Source organism: Lagenorhynchus albirostris, chromosome 6, assembly GCF_949774975.1.
Source record: "Lagenorhynchus albirostris chromosome 6, mLagAlb1.1, whole genome shotgun sequence".
In the NCBI taxonomy this organism is placed as follows: Eukaryota; Metazoa; Chordata; class Mammalia; order Artiodactyla; family Delphinidae; genus Lagenorhynchus; species Lagenorhynchus albirostris.
Window position 1 is genome coordinate 42523730 of NC_083100.1, and position 18209 is coordinate 42541938.

An 18209-nucleotide genomic window follows, 5' to 3' on the forward strand; every position below is an offset into this window, starting at 1 on the left:
CAGCCCTGATTCAAAATTAGTTAAAACAAATCAGCATGGTAAGTTCTTAAAGAAACCATAATTTTCTTTTTTTTTTTTTTTGGCTTTTCCTATGTCAATTTTACTTCTCAAAAGAAACTCTATTTTTAAAGTCGTCATTCAAAAAATTTCCGTCTATTATGTGATAACTGTAACAGCATCGCATGTCTTAACATCCCTGAATTCCAATCTCTTTCATCTTATCTTGCATCACCAATTGCAAGAGTAAGAACTGGGCTGTTTTCCTTGTCATTATGTTACTTCTATCCCTTTGGAAATTAAAAAGTAACACTACAAACTTGACTGCAAGTACCCTTTAAACTTGGCCCCTTCCATTAGGACACCAGGCGTTCTGCAGCCCATCAGTCTGTTCTAGGGCAAAGGCAAACAATACTTTCCGTTAGAATAACTTGTATCCAGGAAAAAAAAAAACAAACAAACAGGCACTCTGTAGCATACGCAGCATAGCAGCCAGAGAAAAGTTTACTAGCTTTAGCCAATTGGAGACTGTGGAGCTGGGCCAAATTAGCGTGTTCTTCTCCGCCTCTAGATGAAGTCATGAGTGAAATATGACATTGAACTTATTTTTAAAAGGGAAGAGGCACAGGAAAGAAAAGCTAAACTGCAGGAAAGTGACCTGTGCCGAGGAGTACGCGGTTAGGAAGTGTGTGCATGCCTCTAAACCCTGAGTGGTTCTCAGTTCTGTATCCCTCGCCTCCCACTGGGTGGAGTAGGTCTTTTAAGAGCAGCTGGAATGCAGTTTCCCTCATCGGTGTAGCCAGTTGTTGCCTGTCTGAACCTCTGCCAGTCCCAGAGAGCGGTGCTCTGAGCTCAAACCAGAGGGCCACGCTCTGCACCCCTGTCCACCGTCTTTCTCGCCGGAGCCAGAAGAACGTTCCCACCTGTCCAGCTATGGGGGAGGACGCTGCGCAAGCCGAAAAGTTCCAGCACCCGGGTCCTGACATGCGGCAGGAGAAGCCGGGCAGCTCCAGCCCGGTGCCCTCCTCCACGCCGAGCCCCAGCCTGAACCCGGGGAGCACGGAGGAGGCCATCCGGGACAACTCACAGGTGAACGCCGTCACAGTACTCACGCTCCTGGACAAGCTGGTGAACATGCTGGACGCCGTGCAGGAGAACCAGCACAAGATGGAGCAGCGGCAGATAAGCCTGGAGGGCTCCGTGAAGGGCATCCAGAATGACCTCACCAAGCTCTCCAAGTACCAGGCCTCCACCAGCAACACGGTGAGCAAGCTGCTGGAGAAGTCCCGCAAGGTCAGCGCCCACACGCGCGCCGTCAGGGAGCGCTTGGAGAGGCAGTGCGCGCAAGTGAAGCGGCTAGAGAACAACCACGCCCAGCTCCTCAGGCGCAACCATTTCAAGGTGCTCATCTTCCAGGTCAGTGCCCCTACTCTCCGCCCACCCAGCTGGGACTCTGCATCCATGATCTCAGTCGCCTGGCTCTCACAGCCATTTGTACATCTGTCCTGCCTGTCAGGGATCTCTCTCTCTCACACACACACACACGCACACACACGAGGAACTGTCCCCGCCGCCTTCAGCAGGTGCACACACGCACGCACACACACACACACACACACACACACACACACACACACACACACACACACACACACACACACGAGGCACTGTCCCCGCCCCCTTCAGCAGGTGCATGTGAAGTCTACACACAGGGCTGGGAATTCCCCAGGTCACTGCAGCCTAAACCCAAGACAGGGGCCTCAGGAGTTAGCAGGTCGGGGTCATTTGTCAGGAGCGCCTCCATACAGGTTGGGAAGGTGAGCAGGTGCAGGCACACTAGTTAGATTCACTTGTCTCTTTGCATTGTGAACGTGGGGCTCTGACTGCAGCTGTTAGCTGGACAGGCAAATTAATTCACTGGCTGTTTATTAACTCTTTGTGGAAATGAGATGATCATGTGAGTTTTCTGTTTTGTTTTTTAATCAAGTCAAATTCATAACTTTTTAAAGCCTCCCTTTGTCCAAAGGTCACCAGTGTTTTGGGGACTAACCAAGTATTGAAGATTGATTCCATTAGAGATGAACTAGCCTTCTACTTTTGAGACTCTTGGCTAAAGCAATCTTGTTGAGCTTTTTTTCTAGCAAATGCACTGAAACTATAGAGCATTACTCTACAGACACACTAGATACGCTTCTCCTTGCTCAGAGAGACCACAACTGTAAAGTAAAACAAAAGCAGTGTTATCAGTTACAGTTACAAAGGCTAGCCTAGGATATTTTCTCCTTCAAATGGTTGCCTTGGAATGAAAAGGCCACTTAATTTTTGTAATGCATCAATGATGCAATTAATGTAGCAAGAGGCTCTTTGGGGACAGGGAGATTGCGTGGGACTGTTGTTCCGCCACGTGGTGGGCGTTTGTGAATCCAAGGGCAGCCCTGCCTAACGCTGGAAGCCCTTCCGCCCAGTGGAGCCCAGCCAGCACAGAGCCCAGGAAGCAATTGCCATCCCTGCCCCAGGGCTGTCTCATTGTGACCACGTGAATAGGAGAGGATTTCAGAGCCACGGAGGGGAGAGGCTATAACCAAATGTTTGATTGTGAAAGGCACACAAGAAGAGCCTTCATCTCCCCAAAGAGATTTAGAAATTGGAACTTAAACGGAGGGAGCCTTCTTTTTCTAAATGAATCTGCTCTGCCAATTTAGAACTTAAGCCTCCTTCCTCCATAAAAGGAAAGACTCATCTCGCTGCTTTTTTGTCCCCCCACATTGCACTTGATGTTGTAAAGCTTCAGGCAGCTGATGTCCTTCTATACCTTGCAGTCTGTTGCAGACCGGAAATTTTTTAGCTTTTAATGCAAATGGAATAGCTTTTCATGAACCAGACGAACTGAAAAGAGATATGGTAACTGCGCCTTTCTTAAGCCATATAAGATCCTAACTTTATTAGCCTAAAAGATATTATAAATCTCAACTCTCAAGGCATTTATAAATTAAACACTGATCTCCAAACAAAACCAAATATATACAGACCTGTTTAAATCTGAGTCATCAAAGGAAATTTCCCTCCTTCCAGTATGAATCAGAGAGATTCTCTCTTGTCCTGTCCCTCAGTTAAGGAGGAAAAACAAAAAATTATTTATGTAGTAGAGGAAAGTCACAGTATGTCGGGATCAGGTTTTGTTTTGTTTTGCCAAGGAGGATATTCTGTAGGTGTTGGGGAGAGGGATGGAGAAGATACGTGACTAAAAATTTCAAGAGAACTGTAAATCTGACATTTAAAAAAACAACTGTTGGGAACTTAAAGACACAGGCTGCTGCTGAAGCCCTGCCATGGTCTCCTGTTTTGTCACATTGGATTGACAGGTGTGAAATTACAGCCAGAAACGGTAGGAATTCTCCATATAGTGAGGACAAGGTGAAACAGGGGCTCAAGACCTAGGTAGAAGCTAAAAGAATCCAAAGCAATGTGTTCAGGCTCCATTCAGGGCCTCTTAGCAAGCAGCCCCCAAGGACTTTTTTGAAAGAGCAGTTTAGGAGACAGAGAATTAGAGGGGCAAGGAATTGGACCTTTCTTAAGTCATGTAATGTAAGATCTTTTATTAGCCTAAAGGATATCAGAAATATCCACTCTCAAGATGTTGCAAGATGACTATTCTGAAAAAACAAATACAAATGAAGTCCCTCAGTGGAAAAGTTGCTCTTTCTCTTGATCCTTCTTAAAGTAGGGGTTTCTAGGGTAGTAAATTATTATATCCATTATAATTATTATATTATATCCATTATGCCAATGGATATAATAATAACTTGTGTTAGAGAGTGGTCCAGTATAGGGGTTGAGAAAAGATAAATTTTGTCATACAGACACTGGTTCAAATCCTAGTTTCACCACTTGCCAGTTATGTGATCTGGTGCACATTGTGTAGCTTTTCCAAGCTTTTGTTTCCTCATCTGTACACCTTATTAATATTTGAAAGAGTAAAAGTATTTTGAGCTCTTAATAAGCCCTGCATACTCTGCTAAGTATCTTTCTGTAGTTTATCTCAACTGCACCAATTTACAGATGAGGATGCTGAGATTCAGAGATACTTATATCTTGTCTGAAACTATTTAGTAGGCAGTGGTGAAGCTGGGATTTCAACTCATATTTAATTGACTCCAAAGTGTGCGCTCTTAAACATTAATGCTTCTTCCCTCATATCTCTTGCATAGGGTGAGGAATAAATGGAATAACATATTTTAAATGGTTAGCGACTGTCGTGGTGTAAGCTCAAAGAACTGAAGCTCTTCCTGGGTGGATCTGCAATGCATTTGCATGGAGAGGAGGCTATACTTGTGCTTGGTTAGAAATATGGCTTTTTAGTAAAAACTGATCTCACCCTGCCCAGGATCTTCAAACAGCTATGCTTTTGCTTTTTTAGTTGGGATTTATTAAAAGCTAAACACACACACACACACGCGCACACACACACACACATACATACACTCCCACTCCCTGCCATACATTGTATGATAACTACCGAGTTGAAATCAATATTACATCACTCCCAGAGCAAAGGAAAGCAAAGCCCTTTAAAAGCACGGGACTCTGCCCAAAGAGCCTACTCTAAATAGACCTTTCTAGTAGCAGCACAGTCTTCACAGTGGGGCACAGGGTAGATGTTTTCTAGACCTGCAGAGTGAAGAGGGCAGATAATGTACCAGGTCTCTAAGTTGTTTGTCACTTTCAGTCCACTTGGACCCCTATGCTAGACTTTCCCTTACTAAACCCACTGGTTTTCTAGTTTAAGACAAAAAGAATTAATGTAAAAATAGGAGATTGAAGAACGAAAATCTGTCACCTGACTGGATCATATTCACTCCTATAGTGTTTAGAAGATTATGTTTCCAGTTTGTAAAGTCCTGTTGTGTTTTCCAAAATCTGCAGGTGCTTTTTGGTTGGTTGGTTGGTTGGTTGGTTGGTTGGTTGGTTGATCTACTAGATGCTAGTAACACTAGATACACATTAGCATTTTTTTTAATTCTGAAATTTGTCCTGTTTAAAATATGTCATTTATTTATTTAATTCTGTGCTAAACTTACAACATTGTTGTAGCTGTTAAGCCTCTCATGTCTTAGCAATTACTTCAAATTATAACCAGTAGAATCTAAAACTGGAGAAAATTCATCTCCTTTTGAGCAATAAAATAAATTGTAAAATCCTTGTTAAACTTAGCAGCTTTCCTTTTAATATTTTTTTAAATAATGGCTTAAGATCAATGTTTGAATTCAAAATACTGTAACAGGAGCCAGTATAAATGATAATAAGACTCAGAGAGGTTGCTGATCAAAAAGAAAATGCTAAAGACCAATAAGACTAATTCTTTGCCTGTAAGTGCATATGTATCTTTTACTAAAAATAAAATTTGTACAAAAATCAGTGAATTTACAGTTAAGAGGAAGTTTTCTCTGTTGACTGAAGAGACTAGAATTTCACAGGTAACTGGCACTGAGGGTGTGATGCCCACTTAAGGCCTCTTAAAGTTCTAGTAATGATTACTTGACAAAGCAGTTTCAGAATGATTTCAAATCCAGGGAACAAAATGAGAGTACTCATGGACAGTTTACACTTTCATCCACATGAAATTGTGAAACTGGGTGAAAAGAGTAGAAGTTAGATGTTTGCTGTGGCTACATTCATGGAGAATCAAGCCTATACATGTGTTCAAATATTCATCATTTGGGTTCCTTTGATGAGAACAGAATTTTAGAAAGGTGCTAAAAGTATAACATCTTCAGACTATTTTTAAATTAATTTTTTTAAAGACTGTATTTATCCAAAGCCACTGCTCTGAAAATTGCTAAATTAGTACAGACTTAGAAGAAATGGGCATATAGATAACCACAGTCACCTTTATATGACAGCTCACGATGTTTGTATCACATTGATTAATATTCCCATAATGGGATACTGGTTTTGATGTGCTACTTATCCGGTGCCCTTTAGTTTATGAGATAAACAAAATACTAGTTCTTATTGTTACTATTTACACTTATTGAATGTCAGCACTGCCTCAGGCACTTTAAATGAATAACTGATTATTGTCGGTATTTCTTCAAAAGAATCATTACTTCTCTCACAAATTACAAAACGAGACTCTATCTCAGATGCAGCCCTTCCAGGTGAATGTTGCCCCTTCTGTTGTTTTGTAATCCATATCTGTTTGAATTGAACACATGAAAAGTGTTCGCCAATGCAACTCAGGTCCTATAGTTTTGATTCTTGCATGAAACAAAGCATGTTTGGCATTTGTACACTGTGAGATCACTTTTGCAATCTGTTAGACTAGTTTTCATGGGATTTAGGTTAATATCACAGAATCAAGTATTTTAGAGCTGGAAAGCACCTCAACAATCATTTAGGTTAACCTCATTTTATATCAAAGGAGCAGAGGCCCTGAGAAACAAAGTGACTAGCAAGGTTTCATTTTATTAATAATAGAAATTATACAGTTGAATTATGAAATGAGTGAAAATAAACACTATAATCCCACTATGGCAAAGTTCATATTTACTGGGTTTTCTACAATAGCTTTTAAATAATTCAGTGTGGTTTGTTTTGTTTTGTGTTTTTTGTGTGTATGCAACAAAGAACACCTAAGAAGTGTGATCTTAAAAAAGAACTGAACCCTCTATAACACTGGAAAATAATGAAACTTTTAAATCCTCGGGAATGTGAAAGACTGCTCAGGGATTATAACTAATGCATTTTATTCTTATGACTTGCTGATTCCACCAACAGCTGCCTTAGGGGTACATTTCTAATCAATGGCTTTATCCACTTGGCAATCTATACCTCAGAAACACAAACTGGAGAAAACCATCAATGTGTAAAAGAGACCCATAAATCAGAATGTCAGGTGAGCACAGTTCCATTTTCATAACTAGTATTTAGAGATTATTGGATAAAACATTCCACGGACACAAATTTATGGTCCTCATATCCCTCTACCATGCCACCACATCCCTGTGGGAATGTAACAGCCTTTGTTATTTTCTTCTAACAACGGGGATGATAAGTTAGTGACAGGAGAGCAAACTGCCTGTTCAAGCTTTTAAATGACTTACTGTAGCTTCCTTTTCTAATGCTAGTCATAGAGTTTCCTCTTTTAAAGTGTGTGTATCTATGTGCAAAGAAGATTTGCTTCCATGAGCATCAACCCAAGAAGTACCCAGCATGTTGGCCAGTTTCTCTGTGTTGATATCTGCACGCAAGACTTGAGACTGTTAGTCACAAGAATCAGTATAAACGGCAAACAAGCGAAAGTGCAAGGAAAAAATGCCACTTTCTCAAGAGTTCTTTCCATTCCTTGTCTCTTTTATGGTGCAAGCATATCATTCATATATGTTAGAAGTGTACTGATTAATTCTCCCTTCCCTTTTTTTTTTTTTTTTTTTGCGGTACGTGGGCCTCTCACTGTTGTGGCCTCTCCCATTGCGGAGCACAGGCTCCGGACGCGCAGGCTCAGCAGCCATGGCTCACGGGCCCAGCCGGTCCGCGGCATGTGGGATCTTCCCGGACCGGGGCACGAACCCGCGTCCCCCGCATCGGCAGGCGGACTCTCAACCACTGCGCCACCAGGGAAGCCCTCCCTTCCTTTTAAAAACCCCTAAGGGTCCTTGTGAAAGGTCAGAACCAGGAGCAGCTGCATCGGTGGGGCTACGTACCTTTTTGAAAATAAATCTGGAGAAAGAGGCATGGACATATATACACTACCAAACGTAAAATAGATAGCTAGTGGGAAGGAGCCGCATAGCACAGGGAGATCAGCTCGGTGCTTTGTGACCACCTGGAGGGGTGGGATAGGGAGGGTGGGAGGGAGGGAGACGCAAGAGGGAAGAGATATGGGAACATATGTATATGTATAGCTGATTCACTTTGTTACAAAGCAGAAACTGACACACCATTGTAAAGCAATTATACTCCAATAAAGATGTTAAAAAAACTTAAAAAAAAACTCTATAGGGCAAATAGTCAGCTGCAGCTGGGGGCCTCTCTTGGGTACAACTCTCCAAGGAAGCACTGCAACTCACAAGGGATTCTTAATGCCATGTTAAGGAGTTACAAACCCCAAGTGGATACATGGGTAACTAGCATAGTTAAGTGGTGACGGAATTGAGGATGTATATTTGATCCTCCCCCTTGAAAGAGCCATCAGTCTTAGAATCTGTAAGAGAAAGCAGATCAAAAACATTACAACAGGAGGCTGAAGGCAGAAGTATCACCTCACCTGTAGGCAGGTGAAATATCAAGTGTTTCCATAAGGTATGTGTAATTGGACTGAAGGAGGACACATGAGCAAGTAAGACTGGACACCTGGGGGACACTGCAGTTACAGAGGAGCCACTGTCTGAAGTTCAAGTTGAATTTCCACCACTATAATCGTTCCTTTATAGTCAAATGCCATGTCTACATTTTACTAAAGAATAGAGATTTTGAAGAGTGTCAGCATTTTTCTGCTTCTAAACAAACATTTTGGAAATGTAATTCCCACATGTACTTGGACATTCACAAATTTCTATGTGAAGGGAAAGGGCTTGCTTACCTTCAGAGTAGAACTATAAGAAGTCACAAAATAAACACTGTCCAGTAGACATAACCCAAAATACTGCTTGATTAATAAAAATGACAGCAGAAGCATAGCAGTTGGCCAAAAAGGCATATCGCACTTGTTTCCAGTTGTATTAAGACACATCCAACTCATTCTGGATTATGTCTGTTCCTGCTGGGTTTATTTTCATAGTTGGCATCAAAGAGTTCTTATATAAATTTCCCCAACATTGTCTGAAAGAGCTCAATTGGGTTTCCCGCCATCTCTCGACTGCCCTCATGTATGCGGTGTGATCTACCAACAGATCACTTCTGATTCACCTGATAATGCACTTTTCCCAAACCTGTCCTCAAAGGACACATAGTGAGAGAGACAAGAGTCTAAGACTCAACAGTAACTGTGCTGTTTTAACAATAAAATTTACACTGCATTAAAAATGCAATATTATTGGTTTAATTCTTTTAGAAGTACAGTTAATATGGACATTTTTTGTTGAGGTTGAAGAAAGGGAAGTTATCAGGGTAATCAGTAATCAAAGGTAAACCTTTGATTAACCTGAGATTATACTACACAAAATGTACCTCTCCTCTAGTAACCAAGGCTTATTTTTAATTTTCCACCTGACTTTCTGCCTTCTTTACTGAGGATTTTTTTTTTTTTTTTTTTGCGGTACGCAGGCCTCTCACTGTTGTGGCCTCTCCCATTGCAGAGCACAGGCTCCGGACATCCAGGCTCAGCGGCCATGGCTCATGGGCCCAGCCGCTCTGCGGCATGTGGGATCTTCCCGGACCGGGGCACGAACCCGTGTCCCCTGCATCAGCAGGCGGACTCTCAACCACTGCACCACCAGGGAAGCCCTTTACTGAGGACTTTTAATAACGTTTTACTGAGCTCTTGGTTTCTTCCTTTCCTGCAAGCAACTCCTGTCAAACCTTCCCAACCCTCTTGTCAAACCCCAGAAGTAATTTTGCTTCTGGACTAAACATCAGGGCCCTAGCTATTTCTGCAGTCTGCCCCTCTTTTAGTAATGCTCATCCACTGAGAATAAAATCCTTCCTTAAAAATGGAAACTGCTGAGCCCCTTAGGCCTGGTTCTCCTCTTTTCCCAGTGGCAGCAGCAGTCAGCAAATGTCCTTCTAGACACAGAACTAAGTCCATTCTTTTGCAGCGCCCGACACAGGGGCAGTCTCCACTCTAGCCACCCTCAGGGCTGTCTTAGAAAGCCTCCTCAACATGCACTCATTCAACAAATAACTGCTGAGCTGTCGGGAACTACTCTAGTCACGGGGCTTAACAGTGAACAAGAGACACAAGTTCCCACCCTCACAGGGAATACACGCCAACGAAAAAGAGGCAAGTCAAGACTTGAAGCGTGGCAGAGTTGCTCTCTGTAAAGGTCCGTGTCATAAGTTATTCGTGGGAATCCCGTGCAAATTTCAAGTTTTTACTTTATCTTTTATACTGTGTTTCTGACATTCTGTGATATTCAAAATGGGAGTAAGCTTTGGGAAACAGAATTTGGGATTTCTTAACTCTACCAAGGATTCTATTTAACCAGACGTGCTGCTTTTTACTCTACCCAAGACTTTGTTTCTAACCAATTTATGGAACTCATACTCTGTTATGAGTATGTGTGTGTAAGTGGGGGACATGGGGCTGTATCTTTTCAGAGAGTATTGTAATTATACTATTTGGTGATTAATAAGGAGAGGGATTTTTAAGTTTCTCTATATTAAAACATTGTTCACTTAGTCTTTGTAGTGAGAAGTTGAAAGTATACAGGTATACACTTAGAACATATTTTTGATCACTACCCCAATTTTATTGACTTTTCAGTCAATCAAAATTGCAAAACAATAGGGGAAGTTCTTACCATTAACATAAACTTTGCATGAAGTTTAGCTCCCAAATAGACTTTTTGTTTGTTTGTTTTGAGCTTTTATTTATTTAATTTATTATTATTTTTTTTTTAACATATAGACTTTTTTTTTTTTTTTGCGGTACGTGGGCCTCTCACTGTCGTGACCTTTCCTGTTGCGGAGCACAGGCTCCGGCCGCGCAGGCTCAGCGGCCATGGCTCACAGGCCTAGCCGCTCCACGGCATGTGGGATCTTCCCAGACCGGGGCACGAACCCGTATCCCCTGCATCGGCAGGCAGACTCTCAACCGCTGCACCACCAGGGAAGCCCTTTTTAACACACAGACTTTTAAATTCACTAAATCCAGTTATTTTTCAAACTGAAAGTTTACTGGGCAGTCCACAATATAATCAGGTAACATTGAGGCTCTGCTTGAAGCCCGGCTGGCAGTGGGCTCTGGAGCCTGGCCCACCTTGGCATTCTTGCAGAATTCCTAATACCCTTGGGAGTGCAGTTTGAAAGCTGCTAATCTGGGTCAAATCCTCTTGTTCACATTTGGAAGACACTGAGACACAAGGAGATTAAGTTATTTGCTGAAGGCCTCAGAGCCATTGAGCAGTACAGAAAGAACTGAGACTCAGGCCTCCCGTCACACGTTCTTTCCACTGTGCCATTTCTTCCAATGAAAATGTGAAGGCACTTTGCTAGCTGGCTCTCATTTTCCTGTATTTAAAGAAAAATATAAAAATCAAAGGGATTCCTATGCTGTGTCACCCAAGTCTGTCTGAGTTCAAATCTCCCTGCTTCGCTACTCTGGAGAACCATCCCCTTTGCACTCTCTGGAGGCAAGTTTTCAGGCTCTGCTCCCTGAGGCAGAGGGAGAGGCAGATCATTGTACACCCAGAAGCTGGAGAAAGAGTGTGCTGGGAATAAGGGGAGGGGGCACAGATTCCTGAGTTTCCCTCTTCACTCTTTACCCTAGGTGGAGGCTGAAGTACTCCTGCCCAAGGAAGCCCTATTTAACAGAGAGGCTTGATAAGCTACGCCTGGCAGCAAGATTCCCCCTTACTACTCCAGAAATGGCCGTAGTATACCATCTCTCCTTATAATGCCCGCAAAGGACATTCTAAACACAAGGCTTCGTGAGTGGGTCCCCAGTAAGGCTGGCCCTTGCTTCTCTTACTCCAAAATTAGGTCATTAGAAAAATTAGTATGCATTTTTAAACAGATACCAAGGTTGACCATGCCTTTACTTTTGACTTCTACTTGGGGAGGGAACCTGATAGAGGTTTTACCTGGTGCCTGACACTTAAGGAAAAGATGGGGCAGGGGAGAGAACTGGGAAGTCTTCATCTTTTATCTTCTAACTTGACCTCCAGGCCCTTTTGCAGTGGGATTTTGGCAGGAATAGAGCCTGAGGTTACGAGAGAGAGGCCCTCTGGGTTCACAGTAACTTACTTTAGCTCCTTTATCTAGGCAGCTTCCTTGTCTTGTCTGACCCACAACCCACTTCCCTCCCTGCCTGTCACTGATAGAGCCCTTGCCAGATGCCCTCATAATATTCCCAACAGGCAGCCGTTGGCCTTATCCAGCCTAAGCAGAATGACTTGATCAGTTTAGAATTAACTTTTCATATTCTAGAAAACTAAAGCCACAGACCTTTGGTTTCTGTCATGCCAAAAACACAGCAGTTCAGGACTATTTGTGAAATGTGTTATTAACATGAAATTTACATTGTCCGTCTTTTCAGGAAGAAAATGAGATCCCTGCCAGTGTGTTTGTGAAAGAGCCAGCTTCCAGCCTAGCGGAAGGGAAGGAAGAGGAGCATGCTGACGAGAACAAGTCCCTGGAGGAAACTCTGCACACAGTGGACCTCTCGTCCGATGATGAACTGCCCCATGACGAGGAGGCCCTGGAAGACAGTGCAGAGGAAAAGATGGAAGAAAGCCGGGCAGAGAAAATAAAAAGATCCAGTCTCCGGAAAGTGGATAGCCTCAAGAAAGCATTTTCTCGCCAGAACATCGAGAAAAAGATGAACAAGCTGGGGACAAAGATCGTATCTGCAGAGAGGAGAGAGAAGATTAAGAAATCTCTCACTTCCAATCACCAGAAAACATCCTCAGGGAAAAGCTCCCCCTTCAAGGTCTCTCCCCTCACTTTCGGTCGAAAGAAAGTCCGAGAGGGAGAAAGCCCTGCAGAAAATGAGACCAAGTCAGAAGACATGCCTAGCAGTGAGGTGCCGAATGACCACGAGGAGAGCTCATTTGCGGAGCGTCTTTCGGAAGCATCCCTCACCAGTGTACTGGTGGAAGGGAAGAGCATGGAGGGGGATGCTGGGAGGGCGGCCTCAAGAGGGAGTGACTCGGCCATGGACAGCAACACTGACTTGACTATTGTGGAAGATGAAGAAGAAGAGTCGGTGGCCTTGGAACAGGCACAGCAGGTGTGCTATGATGGAGGCTACGTGCTAACCTCCCACGAGGCAGAGCGCTCAGATAAGGAGCCGGTGCAGCCAGCTGTGCTCCAGGTGGACCAGACCGCCTAAAGGCACAGCGCTCTGTGCCCAGCCTGTGCTTTCAGTTAAGTGGGTAACCAGAGCCTAGAAACAAACTCCTGTACATCTCCAGCACTCCCCACTCACACCGTGTTACTGTCCAGGTAGTCATCATTTACTACACGGTAGGCGCACACACGTGCCCAAGATTTACTATGAAGGCAACCTGTCAGGGTCTACACTTCTAATTTACTCTTAGGTTCCATTTCTGTAGTTCTCCAAGACTGCCCAGAAGAAGAAATGCAGCAGTCAAAAATCACTGATCAATTTGGCTAAGCCAGAAACATCAGAGGCTACGTAAGATACTAATCATGAAATCTGATTCATTTTTTGTCATTCCATAAGCTTGCTGAATAAGCGTACCACTAATATATTGAATTTCCATAGAATTCTGTGAATCTTTATTCTTTAAGTGTGTGATATATAATATACATATGTATTTAAGCTAAAGAGATAACTACTTTACATTTCAAGAAGAAAATACTTTTCTTAAAAGGTAGAAGAGAAAGTTGGCTATTGACTTAGTAGAAAACATTGTTTATTGAAAATAAAGGAGAAATTGAAAGACTATAATGTTCAGCTAATGAAGTAAGATATGTAGAAAAGTTGGAACTATTAGAAAAAGAAAACTAAGGAGAAGTTGGAAAATAAAAGAAACAGGAAACAAAGAATGGCAAAGAGAATGAAGACAAAGAGAAAAAAGCATGTGTTCAAAAGTAAAATATTTACGATATTAGTTCAAGTATTTACTCATATAACAAAGCTGAAGAAATTCATTTATCCTAGAATCATATGCTATATCTTCACAATATTTTTATTTTCTAATATTTTCAAATGATCTCAAAAAACATTTTACTGTGTTAAAGCTGCATTTTTTTCCTTAATGAAAGACATTACAAATATTTCCCTAAGGAAGTTCAAAAAGATGTCTCTTTAACATTGGAATGAACATAAATCTTCAAAATTAATTAATACATACTGCCTTTTGTAGGAAGTTGGATCGTACTATTCTTTAATGTTTTCCAAATTTGAAATAATCCTTACACTTCAAAGGATGTAATGTATGTTTGTAACATGTTAGAATCAACAGGTTTGGGAAGGGAAAGAGTCAAGTTTTCCTTTTTTGTACATAACAGTAATTTCATTCTAGGTCATATTTTATTTATATATTAATTTCACAGAATATTAATATGTTTCTTAAAGCATGCTAGTGTTTATGTGTATGTGTACATTTACTCAGACAGGGTAATTTTTACTACTGCCTAACATTATACTAAAATATTGCTTTATTTTTAATTACAGAATGGTAATGTTTTGAGAAAACTATTACAGTTTAAAGACAGTTGTACCAGAGAGCAAATTCCCTACCTTTAGTGTGTACCACTCATTAGAACTAACCTTACAAATACAGCTAATCTAAAACAGTATTAACAAACTATGCTTTGCCTTACAAAAGGGATAGGATTAACAAATGTATTGATGGCATAACTGATACAGCTGTGTCCTTATTTTGCAATAATGTACCCCAAATATTAGATTGTTGAACTAACAATGGCTGTGTTAAAGAAGAATAAATAAACCAAAAACTAAAAAGTACATAATAATGTCAGTTTCTCGGCAGAAAACTTTAAAAACAACAGAAAGAACTGATTATTAAACTCTCCTCCAAATGTAGCCATAATGTTGATTTTTTATTCTTGATTTCCCCTATTAACTCTGCTTTCTTTTTTCCCCAATCTCATTTAGAAATCCAAGTCTCATTCTTCAAGTTTAACTTTCTTGACATCACCTTACCAGCTCTGGAGAGCATCTGAATTTACTGTAGCAGCTTGACGAATCTGATAGTTCCATCTACATTTTTATTATTTTGTACCAGACCTTAAAATACCTTAAATAGCCCTGCAAACATGAATGTATTGAACCGTATGTTCAGTTTATTCACACAGATACACCTTTGTCTTCTGCAGTGCCATCCAGTTGGTAGAAGACTAAATTTCACTCAGGGCCCTGAACATGCCTGTTTAACCTTTCCAAAGTTGCTGTTACTTTTTTGCAGCCAAGGAGTTGGGCCATCCAGAGCTAATGCAAGGTTTACATTTCCTTTTCAAAAATGCTTATGTTATTTGTTCCTAGAAACTATCTAAAAAGGCATCTTTTTAGATTTGACTGACAGACATTTATTCTCTGTTCCTCATTTGAAACATTAAAATCCTAACCAATGGAACAGAGAATTAAGCCAGCTAATTGTTGGAAAACACATACTGTAGGGATTAGAGAGAGCAGCAGTTGTGGAAATGAAAACTAGTTATTCTGTTTATTGTTGAAATATTTGCATACTGGTGAGGCTACAAAGTCCCCAGTCTTCTTCATACCCACCCAATAACCCATTCCTAACTTTATGTGCCTGGCGCTCAAGAACTGGATTAGTTTTCCCCCAAAGATTATACATTAATAAGCACTGAGATCGTTATCTTAGAAATATAATTCAGGAACAAGAAGTGTCTATTACACAGAAATAGAGCAACGATGTCATTTTTCCATGAGATTTTATTTTTAAAATATATAGACATATATATTTCAACAGGAATATTTTCTTCTTTCTCCTTCCATTTACGAATCTAGTACGTGGTTGAATTTCTTTTTATATGTGAAAATAAAAGACCCACACTAAGGCCAGTTCTGCACAAAATAAATATTTTTTTCTTACATTTATTGTAAGATGAAAGCCCAAAATGTTTCTGCTTTTAGCAATGCTCATGCAGAAGAACAAGGTTTCAACCTCCTGCGTTTCAGTTCACTATCAGGAAACTAGAAGCTCCTTTGACATAGCCAAGCCACTAGTGTAAGTAAAGGTTATAATGAAAGTCATTTCCTACATTAAGACACTAATGCCCAAACCCAGTTAATTCTTGCTCAAAAGTTTGTTTACTGCCCTACAGCCCAAGTCTAAGTGATTTTATGTTAGAGATTAGGAGTATGAGGAATTGAGGTAAGGGTGGCAATCATTATTAACAGTTCCATAGCAACCACAAGTCTTTTCCTAAGACTGCAAGACTGTGACACTGCAAAACAAGTTTCAGATGAAACTGGCACTGAACCTTTGTATTCTGCTTGATCTGGGTGTTGAAATAGAGACTTCTGCAGCCAGGACCTCATTCCTAAAGGGAACAGGCAGTAACTCACATTATTAAAGATACATTCTTCTTACTTTTGTTTTAACCATTGCACTATCCTGTAGTATTTGAAACTCTAAAATTATCTTTAACTCTCCACACAAACTGCCCCAATTACGAAGCTACACCTTTAGCAAGACAGCTTGATATTCGTACTCTTAAAGACTTTCCACTGTAAAACCAATTCAGTAAATATTTATTGAGCAGTACAACCATCTGTCCTTCCCACCTGGAAATTCATAGCGCCCAAAGCAGGAAGACACAAGCATGGGGGAGAGAGAACAACATTTCTGATATCTTACTTTATGCCAGGCTGGGCACGCCAATGGTCAGGAGTACTGTATACCTACCAAATGCTAGACACAAACATTATCACGTTTAATCAAATGAATCCTATTAGAAAGGTACTGTTTTTATACCTGAGAGTTTTGATGAGGGGAGCGAGGGAACTCCTGAGTTCTTAACCACTCTAAGTTCTCACTCATCATGTTACAATTTAACTATTTTTCCCTTGAAGGTCACAGAGTTAAAAGACTTGTCCAAGTTCATGTAACTATTGAGTGCCAGAGTCAGTGCTCAACCCCACTCTGAAATCCATGCTACTGCCAAAACAGGACTCCTAATTGTATCACCCAACTGTGCTTCACGATAAATCACTTTATAAGCTCTCTGATGGCATGGTATTAACTTCGTTTTATCGCGCCGTATACAGCATCACATAGGGCTGCACTTTGTAAATGATTTTAATGATTGTCATACTAATGCTAAGAAAAAACAGCTCACGATTCTTGGGGAGCCACAGAGAGACTATTATTCGGGTCTGCTGAGGCCACAGAGGGGCTTCTCAGATCCTTGGCACTGTCTATTGTCAGTGGCTGCAGGGTTCACTGTGGGGCACAGTTTAATAAGCGCTAGCTGTCAACAGAGATAGATACTAGAATCAGCTAATTCAAAGATGGCACAAGAAGTCTGCCTCAAACTCTCCAAGTTAAAGGAGTCAGATTCCTGTGTCATGCTGGAGAAGCTGCTTTATCCTGCCTGGACACATCCTCTCATAGGCTGAAAATACGAGCAAATGGCAAATCAGCATGGGGTGGGAGACGTGTGGGTGTTTGGGAAGTAAGGTGAACCGTGACGATATGGAGACCTGGCCTTGGAAGATGATTCCTGCAAAATCGTCCAGCTGTCTTCTCAAGGTGAAAGAGCATCAAGCAAATGCTGGTGCCTCCATTTCCGTGGGCAAGCGATCAAAGAAAACCCTCCAGGCCAGCCCTCGTTCATCAGGATGTATGCTGCAGTCAGTGGCTTCTTCCAAGGGCTTAGGCAGTGGTCACAGACTCAAATGCCTGAAGGGCTCACATAGAAGTAACTTGGTTCAAGGTGGTGGCAGCAACTGTGGCAGGGCAGTTACAAGTGGGCCGTGACCTCTCTTACGGGACACCTTCGTCCTTCACCAGTCTGAAGGTGGCGCATTTGCTAATTCCCAGAAAGCGACGGTACATTCTAGGAGCCACCCTGAATTGTGGTAAACTGCCATCTACCACCCAACTCCATTTGCCATGTGAGAAGTCAGGCCTGGTGTTGCCAAAGCTTCAACTTCTTTTAAGAAGAGCCAAAATTCAGATTTCTTTTTTACATGAAAATCTCCTGGCTTTTAATTTCTGGCAACTAGCTCAAATCATTTTAATCACTGTTTGAGCCAAGTGGAACTGTCTGCTGGCATGTAGCCTCGGCACAGGCCATCAGTTTCTGACCCCTGGTCTGTAAGTGAACACTCTTGGGTTTTCCTTCCCCACCTGGAGGCACAGACATGGGAATAGAAAGCTACTAACAGGATTGGATTTGCCTTGAGCAAAAGCACAAAATTTTTCTTAGGGAAATAGAAAATGCAAAAATACCCTTGCTGGAACTTGTAAGAAATTTTCTCTTGCCACCTACTGCATTTGTGAAGATTCCTGTTAATGCTGCATAGTCAATGCACTGAGGAGACAGTCACCAATCACACTGAAAGGTGGTTATATGTTCTCTAACGGGATAGC

At 41.6% G+C, this 18209-nt stretch overlaps 1 protein-coding gene across 1 annotated transcript; it reads left to right on the top strand.

Moving 5' to 3' along the window:
* The first annotated feature begins 637 nt into the window (after positions 1–637).
* CAVIN2 (caveolae associated protein 2) lies at positions 638–16838 on the top strand. The gene is made up of 2 exons (XM_060152409.1): positions 638–1413; positions 12194–16838. The coding sequence occupies exons 1-2, from the start codon at positions 691–693 to the stop codon at positions 12986–12988; spliced, it is 1518 nt and encodes a 505-aa protein (XP_060008392.1). The 5' UTR covers positions 638–690; the 3' UTR covers positions 12989–16838.
* The last annotated feature ends 1371 nt before the right edge of the window (positions 16839–18209 follow it).